This window comes from Jatropha curcas, chromosome 8 (assembly GCF_041381405.1).
Source record: "Jatropha curcas cultivar XTBG-Jc1 chromosome 8, XTBG_Jcur_1.0, whole genome shotgun sequence".
NCBI lineage: Eukaryota > Viridiplantae > Streptophyta > Magnoliopsida > Malpighiales > Euphorbiaceae > Jatropha > Jatropha curcas.
This window is the reverse complement of record NC_143158.1, coordinates 1,951,694-1,974,925: the sequence shown is the minus strand read 5'-3', so window position 1 is coordinate 1,974,925 and position 23,232 is coordinate 1,951,694. Positions and strand designations below refer to the sequence as shown.

Sequence of the window (23,232 nt, the reverse complement as noted above, 5' to 3'; positions counted from 1 at the left end):
AACACAGTTTTTTTTTTTTTTTTTTGAAGGAAACACATTCATTGATACAGTTGGCTATTAATGTTTCTTTTTAATAATGTAATAATTTATGGCGAAATTCACAAGTAAAGGTGAGGAATAGAAAAATCTCTGACAAAGAAAACAATGGTGGAATGGTTGGATTTTCAACTTTCTTTCTTCCTAATTTAACCCCCACCAGCACGCAACATTATGGACTTTAACAAAAGGCCTCTGATTGGGCTCTGATAAGATATGTTTGATGTCCCTTTTGATGATATCCATCCCCTGTGCAGCACCGTTCAATTTGTTATGATGCGAGCTCGACGAGCATCGTGAGGTGGAGAAAAGTTCAGACGTAATATTGACAGATACATGAACTTGTTTATTGATTTAGACGCTGATGAGAAATGAAAATTACTGACATCCATTTACTTAAATTATTATTTTTAGTGCGGGTAGTTGCTATAGCTTTTATCAAAGGCAAAATAAAAATAAAAATAATAATAATAAATTCCAATAAAAATGATCCTTTTTCGACAGTTAATTAAAAAATCCTTAATTTATGCACAAAAAAATTCAAATTAATTAAATTTTCCATTCAAAAAAAAAAAAAAAAGATTTCAATCGTGAAATGTAGAATTAGGACGGGAACTAAATGTCAAAATATCATTTGACTAAACATTTCTTCCCTTTAAATTTAAAAAAGAAAAAAAGAAAAAAAATCCCTTTCCAAAGTATTCTTGGACTTGGCCGGTATTCAGTTTGGAAATTAATCCATTCAAAATCAGCAAATTGTCAGCTATAGACTTTCTTTGTTCAATTCATTGGGTTAAAGGAAATTTACGCATAATTAATTCAACATCGTTTTTATTTGCTTGAAAAATTATTCAATACATTCAGGTATTAATACATACTTTTTTGACATTTACGTAAAGTTCTACATTTCAACTTTAAAAAATAAAATTCACTCAGCTATTATAAAAAAAAAAATACAGCAAACATATGAGTCATGATCAATAATCTTTTTTAAATAAAAAATAAAATAAAGTACAAAATTTATGAAAACTATAAAAATATAGCATCTCCTTCCCAAACTCTTAGCGGGATTCGCTGTACACTTGTATGGTCAAACGGTATTGTGGTATATTTTTATGAAAGGCAGGAGACTATAGAGCACGTCGCATTAACAGCAGTCAATTTCCAGTGTTGTGTTGGAAGGGCGCTATGTGTCTTTGTCTTGAAACTATTTATCTGTTTAAGATAAAAGAAATGGTCCCAGAACTTGTAATTTCTGAAAGATGATCCTATTTCTCGCCTTTGCATTGGGACAAAAAAACAAACACTGTGAGTGCATTATTGAAACTATGAAGGGTATGCATAGCCCCGCCAACCCGCCCTTTAAAGCGACGTTACCCTTTCAACCAACAAACTGCTAAAGTTGGTGCACAACATGTGCTTTGTCTAATTCCTTCTGCTCGTATAATTTTTTTTATGAAAATATTCCTAGGAACCGTCTCAAAATTAAGCAACCTTTTTCCAATTTCAGTGGATCGTCTTTTGTTTTATTTGAATTTAAAAACTTTTGTAATATGAAATGCTAAAATTGCAAAATTTTAGATGATATTCTCATATTATTATCAATTTTGAGTACGTCTAGTGCCCCGATATAAACGAAATAGAGTTTTAATACTTTTTTTCATTTTATAAAATTAAATATATTCGTCCTTTTATTTATTTCATTGCTAAGAAGATAATATAAAATTCGAGAATAACTTATTTAAATTTTACATGTAGATTTATTTCTAAACTAAATTAATAAAAAATATTTTTTTAAAAAATAAAAATATTTATAATCATTTATTGCAGAGAAAAAAAATTTATGAAAAAACCTATATTATAATTAATTTAATTCGTGGATCGATCATAAAGCAAGTTTTTTCCTCTGACATATAAATATAAATAAAGTAGTGGAAGTTTTATTTTATTTTTTTTCTTTTATTTTGTTGGAGCCACCAAAAGAGATACGAGAGCCATCATTTACTCTGGAGCTTTTGAACAGCATACAAGCTACTAGACAAAGTGATGGAGTCACTTCTTTGACAAGATATGTTGCTAATTATCACATTAAATCTCATCCTTCTTTGACTAAATCTTACTTTTTTTCTATCATAAAAGATTTGAAGAGAAACTTAGCTAGTTATCCCATGCCAGGCCTATCACAAGGTCCATCCAATTCCAAGATTCAATCATGTCCGTGGAAATCTTGATCTTGGTTAAAAATAATAATGTTCAATCTGTGTATCAATTAGTTTAATAGTAATTACATTTTTTTTAGATTTGGCTTAAAATAAAGGGGAAAAATACATTTTGTCAACGATTAACTGTAGCGTTATCAAAATATAAATGTGATTTATTGTAGGGCCCACTTACATTAGTGGTTGAAAATCAAATTTGGCTTTGGGCCATTACATATTAATTAGGATTTTTTAACAATTTAATTCTTAAAGTGGCTTTTTAAAATTTAATAATTAGCATTTCAAAAATTATAAATCAAGTAGTAACATTTAAATATTTTTAACTGTTAGTATCTAATCCTTTGATAGTTAATTAATATTTTTAGATAAATTAGTTAATAATTTTTACTTTTATGTCGCTATCACTGAGTTAATGGTTTCATACTTTCATTACCGCCTACTTTATCATTATTGTAGGCATTATTAATAATTATTATCATCATTTTGGCTAAGGACATTTCTATCTTATCCCATGAAATAAGATGGACGGTTGGGCATTAATCCAACAGCTTTTGGCTTTATTATAGTTTTTGAAACAATAAATAAGAACAACAACAATAAATAGGAAAAAAAAAAATGTCACATGATATGGCAGAATCGACAAGTTGTACATGGCTTTGATGCTGAAATGAGGGAAATGAGTTCGATATAATTTGCATTCTATTATTTATGCAAGGACTATTAATTGAAACCAATGGTTAATATACAAACTTTCTAATTAAATCAGAATTTATAAATTCAAGCAATTAATAACACGTCTCTTTAATGATATTTATATAATTACTCATTCTGTGTATAAATTTCTTTATGGTGCTGTACCATGCTCAGACTCCATTTATTTTCAAAAAATAAATTATGTAAAAAATATTTTTTAAAAGTTCCTAATATTCAGTTTGCATCACATGTATAATAAATTTATTAATTCATTTTTCATACCATCGAATGTCATGTTGTGAATAAATCTCCGGTGATTAGGAGAAACAAAAAAAAAAAAATACCCACGAGGATTTTAACTAACCGCGGGTCAATGAAAATTGACGGTAATCAATATATATATATATATATATATATATATATATATATATAAAGTAGGCAGATTTTTTCGTGGTTTTGCCATGTAAGATTCTAATTTAATGAAATGTGTAATGTCTTAACTGTTTATTTTTATATTTATTTACAAAATAAATTAATTTATGATTGTTTATTGATTGAATAACCATTTTAAATGTAATTGATTGATATAGTGTTAGAAAATTAATAATATATTAAGTAATAATTTATATAAATTTTAATGACACATAATTTATGAATTTAATGATACGAGAAGTTATTATTTTATATAAAAAATTATTTTTTATTAAATTAAATTATGTTAAATATAATTGATTAATTATAGTTTTAGAGAATTAATAACATGATGAATTGATGATTTATACAACTTTTAGTTATAAAATAAATTTTTTATTCATGAATTTTATAGCGAATTTATTATTTTTTACATTAATTATAAAATATATCAAATTAATCGATTTTACCACCTTTTATTTTACTTTTTTTTTTATTTATCTCTATAAATTTTAACATTTTTAATTTATACTCTGAATATTTGTTTATCTATTAATTTTTACCTAATAATTAAAAATCACAGCTATATTCTTTTACTACTGATATATCTTAATAATATTTTTTAATAGCATAATAAAAGAAATTTCATATATATATATATATATATATATATATATATAGTTTTAAAATTTTACTTTATTTTTTTTAACCGTGCATAACACGGGTATATTGCTAGTGTATGATATAGAAATTATTTATTTTAACTAAACTTTTACCTGTGCCTTTCGAAAACAAAAAAACTAAATTTTTGTCTGTGGTTATAATAGTCCTTTTAAGTTCCTGTAACACCTATATTTCATTTTCGGCTTTTGCAGAAGATGAAAACAATCATTTAAAAATATGGGCTATCCACACAATGGGCTAATGCTTATGTGACCCAGTTATGCCTTACTTTATTTACTCCCTGCCCAGTCAAGTTCAATAAGAAAAGCCCAAATATCAAATTATTGTATGTTGTTACATAAAAATTAATTGTGGTAGCCTTTGAATTAAATTATTCATATTTTGCCATTATTACGTAAAAATAGCACAATACAAAGCATTAATCTGTCTTTTGTTAGACCATATTGTTGCGAAGCATAATTATTTTAAAGTAAATATTTCTTCCCTTAAATAAAATGGATTGTCTTGTAGGAAATGTGTTCTACATTTGACGAATGACACCACTCATATATCAAGCCGATAAAAAAAAGTTTTATTTTTTTTAATTTTACTGTTTTATCCCTTTTTTTCTAATGTATGATTATAAATATTCTCATTTAATCTAAAATACTGTTTGTAATTGATTTGGTACATAGGTGAGGCCATATGATGAATGTAGGTAAGTCTTTTGCCTTATCCTACGTACATACGTTGGATTACTTTATACTATTTTATACTGTCGCATTTACTTAATTATTTTAAAGTAAATGGTTATCCTTTTTAAATTGTTTTTCTTCTTGTTGGATAGAAAAGTGTGTAGCTTCCTCTACAAGGAACAAATCTTTCAGTATAACAAATTTTCCACTATGAACAGATTACCTATGAATTGAATAACATGGAGATTATGTTTTATATATTTCAATATAAATTTGATTGTTTACAGTTACTGTAGAATTTCCAAACGAGTATAAAAAAATCAATGAAAGCAAAGGTAGAGAGAACGCGTTGTTGGTTCCTGGAAAATACTTAAAGAGTGACCAAAGCAAATGGACAACTGATTTTCTTTCTATTGCCGAAACGCAAATGGTCAATTAGAAAACGCGTTAACAGAACTGTAAACTGATGCGGTAAAGTTTATAAATATGTTCACATTTGTGAGTTGTTTAGTCTTAAGCGTTTGCAGGAAAGGATTGCCACTTCTGGGGCTACAATACTGTCACCAATGACATGAGATTTTCCGTGCTTCCTCAAACACGAGCATTGACTCAACCCTCTCTTTTCTCTCTCTATCTTTTTTTCTTTTTTGAAAAATATATTTGTAATATATTATATATAACTAAGACTTTACAACCCAAGCCCAAGAAAAGAAGCGATTGGAACTAGTTTGAGTTCGCCGAATCTAGAACTAGGAAGATCTCGAGCCAATTCTAATTTGTTATTTAATTTTAGAAGAAATTATACAACTGTATAACATTTTCTTTCTCCCTTCCCTTTCATTTCGAAAAGTATTTGAATAAAATGAAACCTCTCCCTTTCTAGTTGCTATACAAGGAAAGTACAACACTCACCATTACTAGTACTACCATAAGCTTTCTTTTCTTAAAAGATAAAGTTGGTCAGACGAAGTCAATAATCTTCCTAAAGTCGTTTTATCCATCCTTTAAAAACGACCACAATGGCATGAATGTAAAGCCATAGCTTTTGGTTCATTATAATACAATTAATTAAGTATTCTCTCTGTATATCATATCGCCTCTATCTTTCTTTAATTAGCAGTAGAGAGTTTTAGACATGGGAAGAGCTCCATGTTGTGACAAAGCTAACGTTAAACGAGGGCCTTGGTCTCCTGAAGAAGATGCCACTCTCATTAACTATCTTCAAAAACATGGCACTTCTGGCAATTGGATTTCTTTGCCTCGCAAAGCAGGTCTATATATCTCTGCCCTACTTCATATCTTAAATGCTAATTCCTCTCCATTAATTATATCATAGGAGAAAGCTTTTCTTTAGGTTTACTGAGAGATTGTGAATTTGAAAGCTTTTTTTATAATTTTTGTATAGGCTCGATCAAATATTATTTACCTGCATAACTTGTTTTATATTATAAATGTTTAGGGCTTAAACGATGTGGCAAGAGTTGTCGTTTGAGATGGTTGAATTATTTGAGACCAGATATCAAGCATGGAGGTTTTACTGAAGAAGAAGATAAAATCATTTTGTCGCTCTATAACAGCATGGGAAGTAGGCAAGTCTCTTTCTGTAAATTAATCCATTTTCACTATTATATATATACAGTATGTATTAAATTACTCGTAAAAATTAAGATTTTCTTTTATTTTATTTATATTATAGGTGGTCTTTCATGGCTTCTCAGCTTCCAGGAAGAACAGACAACGATGTGAAAAATTACTGGAACACCAGATTAAAGAAAAAGCTGTTGGCAGTGGCAGGCAAGAATACTAATATTAATTCCAGCAGGGGAAGCAAAAAAAGCAACAATACTAACAATATCATGGAAAAATCTTTGATCTCCATTCCAGAAGCTGATCAGTCAACCTATACTATAAATCCTGAAAATTCCAGTAGCTTGTTGCCGCCCTTAACGGATATGGGTTTCGAGCAAAACTATTACTGTGATATTCCACAAGAGTTGAATCTTGAACAAAAAAACCAATTAATTCCTTTGTCATCAACTTTTATGGAACTTCCAAATTTTAGCCCATATGGCTGTGACAATAATTACATTACGACCAGTACCGTTTCAAGTCTTTCTTCTCCATCTTCCCGAGAAACTCTAATGAACAACAACCTCAGAAGCGCAGCCGTCGGTGATGGTAGCAGCCTACTACTGGATGAGGATGGCATTTTTCTACCAGACATTGAATTGCTTGATCAGTCATCTTATTATTATGAGCAGGTTAACGTCTTTGGTAATTTTTCATAAAAATCTAGCTAATTGCAGTGAAATTTCAACATATTTAGGTAATATCAGTATTTAATATTTTACTAGTAGATTATTAGTTACTTAGCTAGCTAACACCTCCAATTAAACTCTAATTGGTCAAATATTTCTCTAAGTGAATACTTAATAAATAACAATTAATATATATATTAGAAGTGTTAAATTAAAGTATATTAGTATGGGATAATTGTGTAATACTATATAGAAGTCATGCATGTGGGTGAGGTATTGTTTTTCAGGATGGTTTTGGTAAATTTGGTCATGTGAGTGTGGTTTTCGTTTGAAAGTTTGTTTGTTTTAAGTATAATATATGCTTTTGAAGTGAAGTGTGTTCACGAAGGAGAGGATAATTAATGAAGTCATCAAAACGTTCGTTTTGGATTGTCATTTCTGACTAGTCAAAGGTCATGAAAGTTGCATGGGCTAATAATCCAATTCGAAGAGGAAGAAAATGTCTCATGTCTAACAATAACCTTCCATTCATCAGTCCCGTTTGTGTTTTTTCTGACAAGTTTAGGAGTCTGATTTTTCAAAATGAACTATGTTCTGAAAACGTGTTTTAGTTTTTTTATTCTTCGTTAAGAGTATTTTCTGATGAATTAGACATATGAAAATTAACTAGGTGTCATTTTTAAAATACGATTTCTCATGTAAAATCATATTATGAATCAAACTAAACCCATTTCATCAATTTGATTACAGAAATATAAAATATATTTATGTCAATTTTTAAGAAGTTTACATCCAGTGAATGTTTCTTTATCTTCATGTTCAAACCGCTATTTTTTTCTAAGAAAAATATCCTACATATTATTATTTCTTTTGTCCCCATTAAAATAAATATAATTTGACTTTTTACAATCAAGAATATAATAAGGTTAATATTGTTAAACAACGTTTTTTGCTTGATTTTTCTTAATATATATCCTCACAGTTTTTCCGGTATTATAGAATATCCACTTTAAAAAAAAATTCAAATTTTAATTAGTATATATATTTTGGTCAATAGAATATTAATATTATATATTTATTTAAAGATACATTGAATAGAAGTAGAATAAAAAACTACAAAGGTTACTTTAAAAAAAAAAAAAGAGATTTGGAATAAATAAAAAAGAAAAATATAATTATTTTTATAAGACAAATAAATATTAAATGATTCAAATTACTTATAAGTTGTTCAAAAAAAATCGTATAAATTCATTGAATGTAAGTTTAACAAACTAATCTTAAACGCGATTGAAACTCAAAGTTCGATGAATAAATTATATTTTTTAAATTAAAAATTCCATACGAGCTGAATTTGATTTTAATTTTAAACTCAATTATATTATTATCGAGTGGAGTTCAAATTCAGCACAGTCAGCTCATACTTTTAATTTTAGGGTTCACGCGCTTTGGTATTTTTCGATCCCTGATTAAAACAGGAGTCAGGAAAATTTGTTAAAAGACATCAAATAATAATAATTGCAAAACAGATTTTGAAGAAGTCGTGGACTATGCATGCATGGTCGCATAAATAAATGCGAATCAATTGACCATTTTTCGGGGCGGCGGCATCCTTTTAACTTTTTTAATATATGCTCGTACTCTTCCTTGATGAAAAAGAAATATGGTGAAAAAAATAATTTTATTAATATAATTTTTATATTATGTCGTCTTAAATAATATATGAGTAATTATTATATTAAAATAATAATTAAAAATTAATATTTTTAATTTAATAAATATATAATAGACAATTTAAGAACTAACTATAATGTAAAAAATGAAAGTGAATTATATTTTGAGACAAATAAAAAATGAAAGATGAACTATCTTTTCGAGATTGAGTAAATTAAAAAATTTAGTTAATAAAATTAAATTATAAATTTATTTTTTCCAGAAAATATTTAAAGATTGATATTTTAATTTTGTTTATATTAAACAGATAATACATTAGCTTGAATATCATATTGATTAATAAATAAACATATTAAATAATATAAAATATTAAATTTAAAAATATTATTTACTCTTAAAAAATAAACAAGATATCTATTTGGGATATATAAAAAAATAAGAAAAAAATTATAGAACATAGAAGCAGAATGATAACATTTTATCCATCAATGTAGAATTGAATATTGAGATATCATATATATGACATTTAGAATAATTGTTTTCTAATCTATCCTCCATATATAATTGTCTATTTATGTAAAGTTGAATTTAGGTATTCGACTGTTAAAAAGATTCTTTAGTTCATGATGTTGATTGCAGTTTACAGAATGGTCGGTTTGAACCACAATATATTAATTAATTGATTGGTATTCAACACAATTTCAAATGTTTTAATTAAAAGCTAATGTTTCGAGATAAAAATTTCTAGATCATTGACCATAAGAGACATTCTTTTATATATATAAATATATAAATGGAGAGATTTAAGGGACATGATATATATACAAGAAATTAAATAGGAAGTGGTACAATTTATAGTGATGGAATTGTTTTTTTTTTTTAATTATTATTATAGATATAATTAACATAGGACTTTTATGAAAAATTATGACAATTTTATTAATTCATATATTTCTTACATATCCATACTCTATAAGTGGAATCATATGACTGGTAATATCTAATTCTGATTATATGACTTTTATTAAAGTGGAATGGAGGAAATATAAATGATGTTTGAAAAAATTTAAAACTAAAAACTTATTTAAGCATTGAATAATATGAAGAGTAAATATTATATATTATAAAATTATTAAAAAACCAAATAATTTACTATGTGGTGTTGTTATCAGCTTTTATGGGTAGGAATTCATAATTTATTAAATAATGAAAAATAAATTTTTTGTTAAAAAAATTGATTAAGTTGCCGGGGGAAAAAAAACTACATTTCTTCATTTCACATTTTCCAATTTCCATGCCGATAATATTGAACTGAAAGCTCCGTGTTAAAATTTTCCAAATGTATGCATTCAAACAATTGACTGTGATTTCACACAAAAAATGTTGAAAATAAAATAATTGTATATTGACATATGAAAATTAATTATTAAATACTATAATAACATAGTGTTATACAAATTGCAAATGTATATAAAAGAAATATTCAAAGGATTCAATCCGCTTTAGATAAATATATAGATTATAATAATAATAATAATAATAATAATAAAAGGAGTTATTAATCCTCCTAATTATAAAGATTAAAGGGGGACTCGTTTAGGAATTAACCGCTTGGGCAAGGACAATCGAGTAATTTGGCATGGAGGGAAATTATTTTTCCCGCCAAATTTCAGCGTTCTTATCTGCAGGCTTCCTCTACACTTTTCAGATTTGTTCCAGGGCTTGCTCTTCTTTTTCTACAACAACTGGAAAAGCATAATATCATTCAAGATGGTAATCAAATCTCTCTACTATTTTATGATTTTCGTTTTTATGCAGCTCAATCACGATTGCTTTTGCTATATATATTTTCAAATGCTTTATAGCAGTTCCTTTTTGTTTAATTCAAATTGAAATTTTAGGGTGTTTCATGTACATTTGATGATATATCTGAAAATTCTTGTTTGGATACTCAATTCAATTATATTGCGATCTGACCTGTGACTCATGAGCCCTAACATTTAGATTCTATCTATGGTTCCCATCTCTCTGCATTAATTTTCTGTTTGGTGAGTGAGAAACCGCAGGAAAATTAAAGAGAAGAAAATTTATTATTTCAAGTCTGTGATCTTCTTAGGTTTCTTTCTTAGCTGAATTTATTAGGGTCAGTCATTCAGTTTGACACAGGGAATACAAACGATGAATTGAACATATTTTCTATGTTTATTTTTCTTCATTTATCAGCAGCCAAAAAACATAATATAGTTTTTTTTTCTTGAGTAGTGCGTTTGTTGCTCCATTTTAGCCTTGGAGTGAAGTCTACCATTGCTATTTCTCATGAGCTTAACTTGCTCGAAGAAATGTCTTGCCATGTTGGAGTTTCAAATTAGGGTTTAATTGTAATAAATTGGCAACTATGGGTTAAATTGGGAGTGACTGTATGAGCATATGTTCCCTAATTATTTATGCTGCTTAGTGAAGGCTATTTCTTCGTCTTTTTCTTTCTATTGAGTGTTATAACACAGAGGCAATGGTTCTTATCAGAAGTCCTTTTGTTTTCCTTAAAGAAATGAATATCAAATAGAAACTTATATTTGTTGTCGAATGATTTTTACTGCTGTAGCTAGTAATTCATAGACAACATATTATTGTTCCTGGTGTTCTTCTATGAAAACATTTTTATTTCAGCATGTCAAAGTTACCATTATTACCTGTTTCTCTGCAATATATAATTATAGTAGCTGCTTATTTGTTTTGCACTGATTTCCTATTCCGTCTTCTTGGATAGCTATCATTCCAATGAGTTTTAGGATCATATGCATATAAAATCTAATTTTTAATTTAATTGTCATGCAGTCTAAGAAACGAGGTCTTTCATTGGACGAGAAACGTGAAAAGATTCTTCAGATATTTTATGAGTCACAGGATTTCTTCCTTGTAAGTGTATTGTATTTTTTTTTTTCCTTTTTTGGAACTCTTGAAGGGTTTCTGATTTTTTTTTTTCTAATCTTATTTTATTTATTTTTGTATGGATTGTTTTTATCTGCAAGAAAATATAAGCGGTTTTCCTAGCGGGCTATTTAATTTGTATAATCCCCTTTCTCAAATCAATAGGTTGTCGCTGTTGTAAAGGAATTTGGCTACTGCATTCTTTTAGAGTGAACTTCATTTATGGCTTTACAGAGTTCAAAATTTTATTATCATGAGAAAATACCCTTTATTTACACCACCATGTTCTTAGATTTGAGGTTTTAATAGAAATTAATGTCTCCCATCACAACCAAAAATGGTGTTCATGGGCAAAGCGCATATGGTGGAAAATAAAGGAATCTGTATCACTTGTATGTGACCCACTGCCTCTTGACTTTCTATATTCTTAGGTTGCATAACTTTCTTGTTAATGATGGTAATCAGCAACTTGAGATTGCAAACTTTTGGTATTCCCTGGATGAAATAGCTTTTACATGCTGCAACACTTCTTTCATGCCTTTGTTATGTAAGGTGAAGCATAAAAAATGAAGCACTTCTTTTTGATATTGCTCTGAGATAGATTATAATTTGCCCGCTGTTGTTTGTGGATGGAAATTCAGTTTACTGTTAATAGAATCATCATCTGATTAAACGCTGTTAGACAACAGAATTTAGTTGTTTATGCTCTGTTGTGAATGTAGAATGTTAAAAGAAAAATGAATAATGATTTTGTGGATGGAGAAAAGAGATTCTGTGATTTTTTTCTAATCAAGTGTATTCACCTTTTTTTTTTTTCTTTATCAGGTTTGGTATAGTAAATTCACTTTTAATTATTGTGAAGAGTTACTCCTATGGCATTTTTCTTATTATGAAACTTAAAGTTGAATTTTCTTCTTCCTTCTTACGTTATAAAAGTGTTATTACAGTTTCGAAACTGTTTAATCATATAGTTGGTTAATAATTTCAGCTTAAGGAGCTTGAGAAATTGGGCCCCAAAAAAGGTGTAATTAGCCAGTCTGTGAAAGATGTTGTCCAGAGTTTAGTTGATGATGACCTTGTTTCAAAAGACAAGATAGGAACTTCCGTGAGTAACCATTTTCCAATTGGCAGTTGCATGGAAAAGTCATTTCAATCTGTAATTTTATGATGCAGAAGATATAACATTTTTGCTTGCATCTGTATGCACTTTGACACGCATTATTATCGTAATTTTAAAATTTCAGGTATATTTCTGGAGTCTTCCTAGTTGTGCTGGAAATCAGGTGAGGAAAAGAGAGTGTGCTTTGCAGAATGTCATAAAGTTTTAGTCTTTGTCTATACTGTTTGTTTCAGTTAAGGAATGTATACCGGAGACTCGAATCTGACGTGCAAAGTAGTAAGAAGCGGTATGCAGAACTTGTTGATCAGTGTGGTGGGCTAAAAAAGGGACGTGAGGAATCTGTAAGCATATGAAATTCTAATTCTCATTATGCGTTGTTGTTCTGTGTTACTATCAGTAGTTTAGGCTACTTATTTCTTACTCTAAGACCTCTGCCAGGATGAACGAGAGGAGGCACTAGCTGAGCTAAAAGCCATTGAACTAAAGCATAATGAACTGAAGGTTGATTCTGAGCCTTGATTATGCATCAAGTATTATGAACAAATTATTCAAGTTTCTAACAATAGTAATTGATCAGGAGGAGATGGGACAATATGCGGATAATGATCCTGCTGCCTTTGAAGCAATGAGTTAAGAAAATTCTTTTTATTTCATTATGGTGCTTGAACTGTATATTTTTTATGAGAAGACTATATGGATATATTAACCCCTTGAATATATTACTAAGCATGGATATGATGGTTCAATTTCATTTTTGCAGAGAAAGCTATTGAAGTCTCCCATGCGGCAGCAAACAGATGGACAGGTTTTACTTCTACACATGGCTTGCTTCTCTTTATTCTGCAACTCTGCTGGCATTTTTATAGAATCTTACACGGCAAAAACCGCACAGATAACATCTTCACGTTGCGACAATGGTGTTCAAACAACTTCCCTGAGGCTAAAGAGCAGCTTGAGAACATGTATAAGGAGGTACATTATTCCTTCTGCCCTGCACATTGCTCGTATTAGTAAGTTGTGAAGCACAAAGTTGATCCCTACACCAATCCACTCCTTTTGTTCACTCCATCTCACCATCAAGGTGCTATGAGCCCATTGGGCCTTCCATATATATTTCTCACAAATCACAGTCAAACACTAGTAATTTAGGAATTTACTTTTCTCCAAATAATCGCTACTTGTTTGGAGTTACAATTCATGCATCTAATTCAATAACCCACTTCTATTTTAGCTCTATAAATTGTGTTAATACATTACGTTGGTGTATGAGCATTGAGCACACTGATAATATGTGCGTATAATTTTCAAATCAAATGTGAACATTTGTTAGTGCTTTATTAGACCGGAATTTGATTAAAACACGTCTCTCTCCTAAGACACGTGTACACATAGAGATGTGTGAACTTCTTGTAACTGCAGCGATAGCACTGAGATCTTGCTTTTTGAATGTATATGCAGATCGGAATAACTGATGATTTTGATTACTTGGAGCCTTTAGCAGTTGCTCCACTTAGCTCGGTTGGTGATCAGATGCTCGAAGGCAACCCTTAGGTAATACAATTTGGCTTGTATTCTTCTAATATATATACTGTTAGGTATATTGCACAAGTGAACAACCAGCTGTATATGCAATTTTGTTTTTCCTACCTACTAAAAGTATTACTTTTCTTACTGAGAGTTGATGAAATATAATGCCTCGGTATCAAACCATGGTTGTTTAATTCCTGCTGTTTCTAATTAGATTACAACATTTTAATTATAAGTTGCTCACTCCTTAGTCATTATCGATTTTCATGACTTGGTTCTGATGTGTATTTACCGATATGGCGTAGCTCCATTGTTATTTACTAATTTTGCTTCCGAACGTTGGAAAAAAAAATTTTGAACTTGTATTTTACCTGACAAAATACATTATTACGGTATTGTTATTTTGGTTCATCTATTGCTTACTGAGCTGTTTGAAGGTCGGAGATAAGATTATAGATGTAATTTCAGGATGGTGTTCAGCTTGGCTGAACCATTTATTTCAATCTAGTTATTGGTTATCACTACATTTTTCCTTTTCTATTTGCTCAATTTGTTTTCCTTCAACATTGCTTGTATATCCCATTCCCGTCAATATCATTCCCCACAATTGTCGCCAACGATAATAGACTATAGGATACACTGACAGAATATATAACAAAAAATTGGTTGGAAACTACATCACGAACTTCATCAATATCAGTTCCCTAGATATATAATTAGAAACACCCCAACCCAACCAACAGCAGAAAGTAAATATCAGTCGTAATACAACAATTAAACCTCAATATCGAACACCCTTCAAAAAGAAAAAGAAAAAAAACCCTCAATATCAAACTAATTAAAAAAGGCTATATGCATCCATTGGCATAAATATTTGTGGATTATGGGTAATAGTTACTCGAATATCAATGCCAAGATAATGTTATACCTTTATTTGTCATATTTATAAATATACGTGCTTCGAAGACAATTTTTGGACAAGTAGGCGACTTGATGTGAAAGTTCAAATTGGTAACAATGCACGATAACAGAAAAACTATTTGTTCATAGAAGATGATATAAACTGGATCCAAGGCTCCAAAATGCAGATTACATAATTTTAGAAAGGGAACGGTTTGTTTAGTTTCACGCAATCTTTATATACATTGTCTGTTCAGACCATTCAATGCAACATATGATGCGCCAAAGGAGTTCCGGGAACTCAAAAATACAAATCTCTAAATAAGCTCTTCGCATTCTAGGGATCAATACCTGCAATCATCCAACCAAGAAAATCAAATCCAGATGCACATAACACAAGCATGCAACTGCATTAAGTTGTGTTTTAGACTTTCTGTAAGACAAACTTGAAAAAAAAATAATTAAGAATTAGGTTAAGTGAATCCATCGCTCAGCACAAGCACACCGATCAAACTCTCTTTGGCAATAGCTCGCGAATTAGTAGCTAGCTTTTTATAGCATTAATTAATAAACAAAAAAAAAAATGCTGAATTATTAAGTTCTACAAGAAAAAATAAATGTTTAACCTGCTCAAAGTGCCATCTCAGCCTGTAAGGCAGCAAGTTCATCTTCCTCAGCTGTGCGCTTTTGAGGAACAGGGCGAGCTGGTTGCCTGCCTGCTGGAACTTGCACTGGAGCTGCTGGAGCTGTGGTTGCAGGCTGAAGGAGCTGTTCTTCCAATTCAGCACCTTCCAACTCTTCGAGTTCTGCCTCAAGTTCATCCTGAAAAGTCAACATTATTTAGATGGTTCCCCAAATGTATGTTTATTACAAATAAAATTGAATCTATGTTTATAACAAATAAAATTGTTGTTCTGGAACAATGTTCCAATCTGGAGAAGTTTTAAATGTTCCACAAAATCACCGACCTCATCAAAATCAGCTGCCGCACCAATAGGAGTAGCCAGTGCTTCTTGTATCTGTTTCATGTTCTCCGTCTGCTCATTGATCTCATCCATGGTCTTGTCCACATCATCGATGTTTCTGCAAAAAGATCAACCATTCCATACATATTGATTCAATCATTTATTCAACAAGCAAAACTTGAATGAAATATAACATGCAAATATTGCAGAGGGGAAAGGCCATTTTATGATTTAAGCACAGGGATATGACAAATGAATCCTGAACATTAAGATTCTAGTGAGATGTGAAATGAAATAAATTGCTACATACGTCGCCTTTTGCATTGCCTTCATTGCAGCTGCTCCAGTTCTCAATGCGTCCACAGTTTCTGTAGTGGCTTTTGCACCTTCTAACATTATCATCTGTAACATTGAGAATCATGGTACTAGAGTTTAACTTTTATCAATTTAGAAAAAATCAAAATCAAATCATTAGCACAGTTGAAACCAAAATTCTAGAAATGCAATCTAACCTGATCATGAATACGCAGTTGGAAATTTCCAAGCTGTTCTATTTGTTGTTCATATAGCCTCTTTCTCTTCAAACATTGAATAGCCGCTGCAAGACAATTATATTAATCAATAAATTCTGCAAATGATTACACAAAATCTCATGAGGACAAATTCAAGTAAAATATTGAATTCCCCCAGAGAATAGCAGTTGCAAATGCACAGTGCATACCTCTTTTGTTTCTTGCTCGTGTGAACTCCCTGGCCTTTTCAACTTCTGCTGCAGCCTTTTTTATAAGTACTTTTTCCTTTTTCTCTAGCATTTCAAGCGTCTATTCAACACAAAGAATTAAAGCTTAGTTCAACTAAAATGTCACAGAACATAAATCATACTCATTAAAAGGGCCAAAGTTATCCATCCCAACAAAAACATATATAGATAAAGAAAATTTCAATTTTGATGAAAGGAAAGCTAAAACTGTTAACACAAGCTACAAATTTTATTCAAGGATCAAGAAAGCCTCAGATAAAGAATCAACATGATCAACGAAATCGAAACCTTCCTAATGTATTAACTGAACAACAGGAATCAAAAAGAAAAAAAAATCACAAGATATGATAGACATAAATAAAATAATTAAAGTTTGAAAAAAAAGAACAATCCAATGTTTATTGTACCTCATTTAATTTGTCTAACGTGGTTAGAGCATTGGTTTCCTGCTTAGGTTTACCAAAGAGCCGGTTAAACATGGTTGATTCCTATCCACAAATTCAACGCTGCCTCGATCTTCTAGATCACAAACATAATCAACAATATCAGATCAATTAAAACCCTAAATCGAAAAATCGAAACCGATCTAAATGAAAATGATGAATCGAATATGGAACGACTGTAGACTCATTTCCTCAATAACAAATTAAAAAAAAAAAATTATGACCATATGCACACACCTTTGAATTGAATTTGGCGATAAGGATATCGAGGAAGAGATTGAATTGAGTGATTAGGGTTTTCGATGAGACCAGAGATTGATAGAGAGAAGAAGGGTAGAGGATTTTGTTTAGGCTTTTCTTAAGCGTGTTGTAATCAGAGACGGAGAGGAAGCAACCTTGCCTTTTCTTCACGGCGTTGAAGTCACTCTATTTCCACGTGGCACGCACTTCGTCAGTTTTTGCTGTGGGTCCCACATTTTATCGCTAAATCTACTTATCATAATTAGTACTACTATTGGTCTTCCAAACGACGTCGCTTATACTCGCACCTTATTGTTCTCCTTCATGTGGACCTGCGGACCTGTGGTGTTCCGTTCAGCCTATATGCTGTAACTCAATGACGGATTGGCAAAATGGAAGTACCGTTAATGTATACAGACGAGGAACTATTCGTCTACAGAACCAAGCATGATAGTAAAAATCGATGCTGCTTTATAAATCCACGCGTGTACACAGTAATTAATTCCTTCTTCTTCTTGATGAGTGCTGACATAACTTATTTGGATTTTTCTCTTATAAGATTGGTATTCGGTGCTTCTCTTCTTGTCCTTTGCTTTCCTTACTCCGATATTGTTCATTTTAACAAGAACACAATTTCTCTCTGTTGATCTTATTGCTTTCTTGAGTCTGTGCAAAGTAATGGGTCTCTTCTTCAAATGGGTGTCTTTGATTCTAGTTTTCTATTCCTTTATTCCAAAGCTAATCTCTTCAAATATACTCTATCTAAGCTCAGAAGAACTTGCTCAAATCCCTGTCAATTTCTTTGACCTTGCAAGGAAACAAGATCTTGTAAATTACATGGTCAATATCAGGAGAAGAATCCACGAGAACCCAGAACTTGCTTTTGAGGAATTCGAGACCAGTAAGCTTATTAGAGCTGAGCTTGATCATTTAGGTATCTACTATAAATACCCAGTTGCTGTAACTGGTGTTGTTGGCTATGTTGGGACTGGTGAACCCCCTTTTGTTGCTATTAGGGCTGATATGGATGCTCTAGCCCTGGAGGTTTTGTTTCTTTACTTGACTTTTCTTTTCTCTAATTATATTGGACTTAGTTTCTTTAATAAATCGAGTTACTTGTGCTTCCTTTGAGTTTTCTGTTGTTTTTTTTTTTTTTTAGTTGCAAGAGGATTGTGATTTGATGAATAACAAGTTAGTTTATTCGGTCGTTGTCATTATAGGAGGCTGTGGAATGGGAGCACAAGAGTAAAGTTCCTGGTAAAATGCATGCTTGTGGACACGATGCCCATGTGGCAATGCTTCTTGGTGCTGCTAAGATTCTTCAAGATCATCGCAACGAGTTAAAGGTTTAATCTCTTTGCATATTTTTTGTTGATTAACATATCCATTTTATAGCTCTATGGAGTTCTATGGTTTCATTGCCGCATTTTGTGGAATGATTTACCTTTGTTTATTTTGGATTTCATTGGTGAGTATTGTTCTCTCTTTGCCTTATAATTGAGAATCCAATGATTGATTAGAAATGGAGATTAGAGGTAAGATTCGAAAGCCCTAGTTAAGTTAATTATATCACAAAAACCCTGAATGGATTTCCATATATGCGTTTACTCTAGTTCATGAAAGGGACATTACGTTGGACTGGATCAATAGGTTCTTATGTTCTGCAAATCTAGAATAGGATTAGCAATCACATATTGTGGATTTCTTGTTACCTTTCCTCCTTTGAAAATCTGAGCCAAAAGGAAGAGGCAGCAGAACCCTATGGATAATGTGGTCAGAAATCCAACATGAAGTCTGATAAAAGTAATCATCTTATGGCATAAGAATACTAACTGTCTTGTATAGAAGACTTGAAAAGAAGTGTAAGAATATAGTCTTCTGAAAAAATGCTTGTCATTTTCTTGTTTCCATTTTCCCATGCTATTGTGTATTGTACCAACGACCGTCTCTGACTAGCTTCCTCTATATTACTAGTTCGCTGTACACCTTCTTTGTTCATGATTGATGGAATTCAGCGCTGTGGAGCAAAAGTTTATTCTTCCTTATCATTTAGTTTCCTGTACTGTTAGTTAATTGGCAATAATGAAAGATGGCAATTTTAGGTTTCAAATAAAATTATGATTATTTTGGTTGTTTTGATAGGGAACGGTTGTTCTTGTTTTCCAACCAGCTGAGGAAGGACATGGGGGAGCCAAGAGAATGTTGGATTCTGGAGTGCTCGAGAATATTGATGCCATCTTTGGGTTGCATGTTTCTTTTTTGCATCCTATTGGTACAGTTGGCTCAAGAGCTGGTCCCCTTTTGGCTGGGAGTGGTTTCTTTGAGGCAGTTATAAGTGGAAAGGGGGGACATGCTGCCATTCCCCAGCACTCAATAGATCCTATTATAGCAGCTTCCAATGTGATTGTTAGTTTGCAACATCTTGTTTCGCGTGAAGCTGATCCACTGGATTCACAGGTACTCTTTCGCTCTCAAAGACACACATGCGCCAATACAGATGCATTTGTGCATGTGGTGCTAATTAATTGCCAGTTTCAGGACATATAGACTTTTACCACTCCTACTTTCCCTTCTCTTATGTGGAACCTTTCTAAGTAAAATGAATCAATGTCACTGGGCAAGTTAATCTCTTTCATGGTCTGGCAGTTGGCTCTGAGTCATCTCTCCTCAAACATTTATATTTGATGCCTGGATTTGATGCCATATTTTATTAAGTATAAGGGAAATAATCTCCGCACAATTAATCTTTGCTATTTTATGTAGAAATTGGGTGAAATGGATACTCTCTTTCATGCGATGTGTTTAGTCACCCCTTTATGAATAAAAAATTGATGAGCTATGAAATTTTTTGTCCTGTTGTATGTTTGTGCAATCTCTTCTAATGTGATGGCTCATACTTACTCTTGAATGTTCAAAAAGCATTTCTAACATAAAGAAGATTTATGCAGGTAGTAACAATTGCAAAATTCCAAGGAGGTGAAGCATTTAATGTTATTCCCGATTCTGTTACTATTGGTGGCACATTCAGGGCATTTTCTAAAGAAAGCTTTATTCAACTCAAACAACGAATCGAAGAGGTATATTTGCTATGTCATATCCTACTGTTTATTTCATTTGCTTGTTTGAATTTGCAAGCTTGTTGTATGGATAAGGATGTCGGTCCTGGATATTAACTCTCTCACAACTCAAAATGACAGGTAATTACAAGACAAGCTAGTGTTCAAAGGTGCAATGCAACTGTCATGTTTAATTCAGACGAGAAGCCCTTTTACCCAGCAACTGTAAATAACCAAGATTTGCACAAGCATTTCATAAATGTTGCAACGGACATGCTGGGTGCACAGAACATTATCGAAATGCAACCAGTGATGGGAGCAGAAGACTTCTCCTTTTTTGCAGAAGCGATTCCTGGATACTTCTTCTTTGTTGGGATGAAAAATGAATCTCAAGGACCAATTCGAAATGGTCATTCACCATATTTCACAGTCAATGAAGATGTGCTTCCATATGGCGCAGCATTATATGCATCATTAGCTACAAGGTACTTACTGGAATATCAACCAGAATCCAAGCCATCTGAGGGAAACATCCACGATGAGTTATAGGTAATTGCAATCAATAGATAAAGGTTAATAATGCCATAAAGCATTATCAAATTGTTGACTGCATATCAGAAACAACTAGACCTGTAAATTTGAATTTTGATTCGGATATTTTTATGCCTGCAGAGCTCACATTGACTGTGCATTATCATATTTTGTGTCTATATTAGCATTGGGCTATTTGTCACTTTGGTTTCCATCTCAAAGTATGAGGAGTTCTGTCTCTACCTTCAATACCTAGAAAGATTTTCTTGTTCGATCACTCTACTGATTAATCAAAGCTGAAAAATAAGTAACATAAATACGAAAAACGGGTACTTCGATTCGATTTTGGGGGACCTTTTTTTGTGGTGTTTCCCTTCATGAGCCCCAATCCTATCCTCATTTATAAACTTATTCTGCATGGTTAATGATAATACTAGTTTCTCTGTGGATTTCATAATTTTCATCCAGAATTAAGACAATTTGGCATGAAAATCACAGCACGCAACTTTTCTGGCGTAATTAACTGATTTAATTAATTAAAGTTGAAAGAGGGAAATTCAAACCATTGAACTAGTTAAATAAAGTAAGTCGCCCGCGATCTAGTGAAGTTAATGCAGTTCTTTTCTGCAGGACATTTGCACAAAAAAGAATAAAAAAAAATCAATTCAATTAATTGATTTGCTTGCTTTACTTACCTTCAAAATTGACAGCTTAAACTAGGAAATCCAGTCTGCGTTAACCACTTAATGAGAATCATTTAATTGTAGATCCATAGACACTAATCCTTTTCTTTAAGTACTACAAATGGAAGCAACTAAAGGTTACATTTGTTTTCGTAAAATAACTTACAGGAAAATATTTTACATAATTTTTCATTATTTGAGACGCTCAGGAAAATAAGTCAATGGAAAATTAAGTTATTTTTTAAGCAAAATAACTTTCCATTTTCGAGAGAATAAAATTGACAAACCTTAAAAATACATATTTTCTAATTTATTAATCATCATAATCACTACCACCAGTCACCATTTACCACAGACCACCACCACTGGCCACCGGCGGTTTTCATAATCTATATATATATTTTTTTTTGCATTTTCTTCATATTTAACAATAAAAATTTTAAATTATAAAATTTCTTTTATTATTAATATTTTTTATGGTCTTATGAGATAAAAACTTTAATATTTTATCTAATTTTCAATATTACAAACAAACAATAAAAAATAAGTCATTTGAAAAATATTTTCCATTTTCAGTAAGTTATTTTATGGAAACAAACGAAGCCTAAATCACAGCCTTTAATTCAGTATAGACTATGAACATTTAACAATAACATAATGCTTATAAAAACACTATAAAATCAATTGAACAATAATAACAAAAAACTTGGATTAAATCTTAAACCCAGCTTATAACAATGGCGAAGACACTGCTGAAATATGATGCCCACAGTGATAGCTGGGTTCTGAATACCCTAAAAGACACCAAATCAAATCCAGTTTCCTCTACTCTCCAACACTCAAACTCAAAGCCACGGTTGAATTCAAGTCCAAGTTTAAAGATTCCTTCTGAACCATCCATCTCCACATTAGCAATGGTGCCATCAACAAAACAACCATCCAGCAGCAAGATTTGGAAGTTTTTAACCCGTTACTTTACCTGTTTGAGTCCTATAAATTCACAAAACAGCAAGGAAATCTATTATGGGAATTCAAGGAGCAAAAGCGTGCACTCAGTTAGATCCTCGCCACAATTTTATTCTGGAGTGAATGCTGAAGATGATGAGAAGATTAAAGCTGTCATTCACTACTGCAAAAATAACTCAAGGCGCATGGTAATTACAACTCAAATTTTTTGCTTCCCTTTCTTTTCAATATTCATATAGCGAGTAAGCTATATTGATGTCACGCTAATAATACATTATATTGAGTGTAGGTGACGAAGGATTGATGGATTGCCTTAATATTGCAGAAAGAGATCCTCTCACTTTCTCTATATATAAATAATTGGCATCGTTCAGCCTCATGTCAAGATTCCATTTTTTAGGTTTAATCTAGGGATTTATTAAAAATTTCTTCGATTAGATGCTGAATTACTCTGTTGTCTGCGATGG

General features: G+C 31.2%; 4 protein-coding genes across 6 annotated transcripts; 3 read left to right on the top strand and 1 right to left on the bottom strand.

Annotated features, from left to right (window-relative positions):
• The first annotated feature begins 5,498 nt into the window (after positions 1-5,498).
• Positions 5,499-7,191, top strand: LOC105638338 (transcription factor MYB36). Its single transcript, XM_012222132.4, has 3 exons — positions 5,499-5,988; positions 6,177-6,306; positions 6,414-7,191. The coding sequence occupies exons 1-3, from the start codon at positions 5,853-5,855 to the stop codon at positions 7,003-7,005; spliced, it is 858 nt and encodes a 285-aa protein (XP_012077522.1). The 5' UTR covers positions 5,499-5,852; the 3' UTR covers positions 7,006-7,191.
• Positions 7,192-11,475: 4,284 nt separating this feature from the next.
• On the top strand, positions 11,476-14,415 carry ATMND1 (Mnd1 family protein). 2 transcript variants are annotated; one of them, XM_012221429.2, is made up of 9 exons: positions 11,476-11,562; positions 12,563-12,679; positions 12,819-12,857; positions 12,928-13,035; positions 13,133-13,195; positions 13,272-13,323; positions 13,455-13,499; positions 13,587-13,666; positions 14,153-14,415. In XM_012221429.2, exons 1-9 carry the CDS (start codon positions 11,476-11,478, stop codon positions 14,243-14,245), a joined length of 684 nt encoding a protein of 227 aa, XP_012076819.1. In that variant the 3' UTR covers positions 14,246-14,415. The 2 variants fall into 2 exon arrangements, with proteins under 2 accessions (XP_012076819.1, XP_089580916.1); XM_089724790.1 differs by lacking the exon at positions 12,819-12,857.
• An 831-nt stretch (positions 14,416-15,246) lies between these two features.
• LOC105637804 (vacuolar protein sorting-associated protein 32 homolog 2) lies at positions 15,247-17,687 on the bottom strand. 2 transcript variants are annotated; one of them, XM_012221427.4, is made up of 8 exons: positions 17,527-17,687; positions 17,254-17,362; positions 16,808-16,907; positions 16,599-16,684; positions 16,397-16,488; positions 16,090-16,204; positions 15,748-15,943; positions 15,247-15,472 (listed from the first exon to the last, which is right to left on the bottom strand). In XM_012221427.4, exons 2-7 carry the CDS (start codon positions 17,323-17,325, stop codon positions 15,752-15,754), a joined length of 657 nt encoding a protein of 218 aa, XP_012076817.1. In that variant the 5' UTR covers positions 17,326-17,362; positions 17,527-17,687; the 3' UTR covers positions 15,247-15,472; positions 15,748-15,751. The 2 variants fall into 2 exon arrangements, with proteins under 2 accessions (XP_012076817.1, XP_012076818.1); XM_012221428.4 differs by having other exon boundaries at positions 17,254-17,365; positions 17,527-17,685.
• A 215-nt stretch (positions 17,688-17,902) lies between these two features.
• On the top strand, positions 17,903-21,318 carry LOC105637803 (IAA-amino acid hydrolase ILR1-like 4). Its single transcript, XM_012221426.4, has 5 exons — positions 17,903-18,573; positions 18,750-18,875; positions 19,672-19,986; positions 20,478-20,606; positions 20,727-21,318. The coding sequence occupies exons 1-5, from the start codon at positions 18,208-18,210 to the stop codon at positions 21,132-21,134; spliced, it is 1,344 nt and encodes a 447-aa protein (XP_012076816.1). The 5' UTR covers positions 17,903-18,207; the 3' UTR covers positions 21,135-21,318.
• The last annotated feature ends 1,914 nt before the right edge of the window (positions 21,319-23,232 follow it).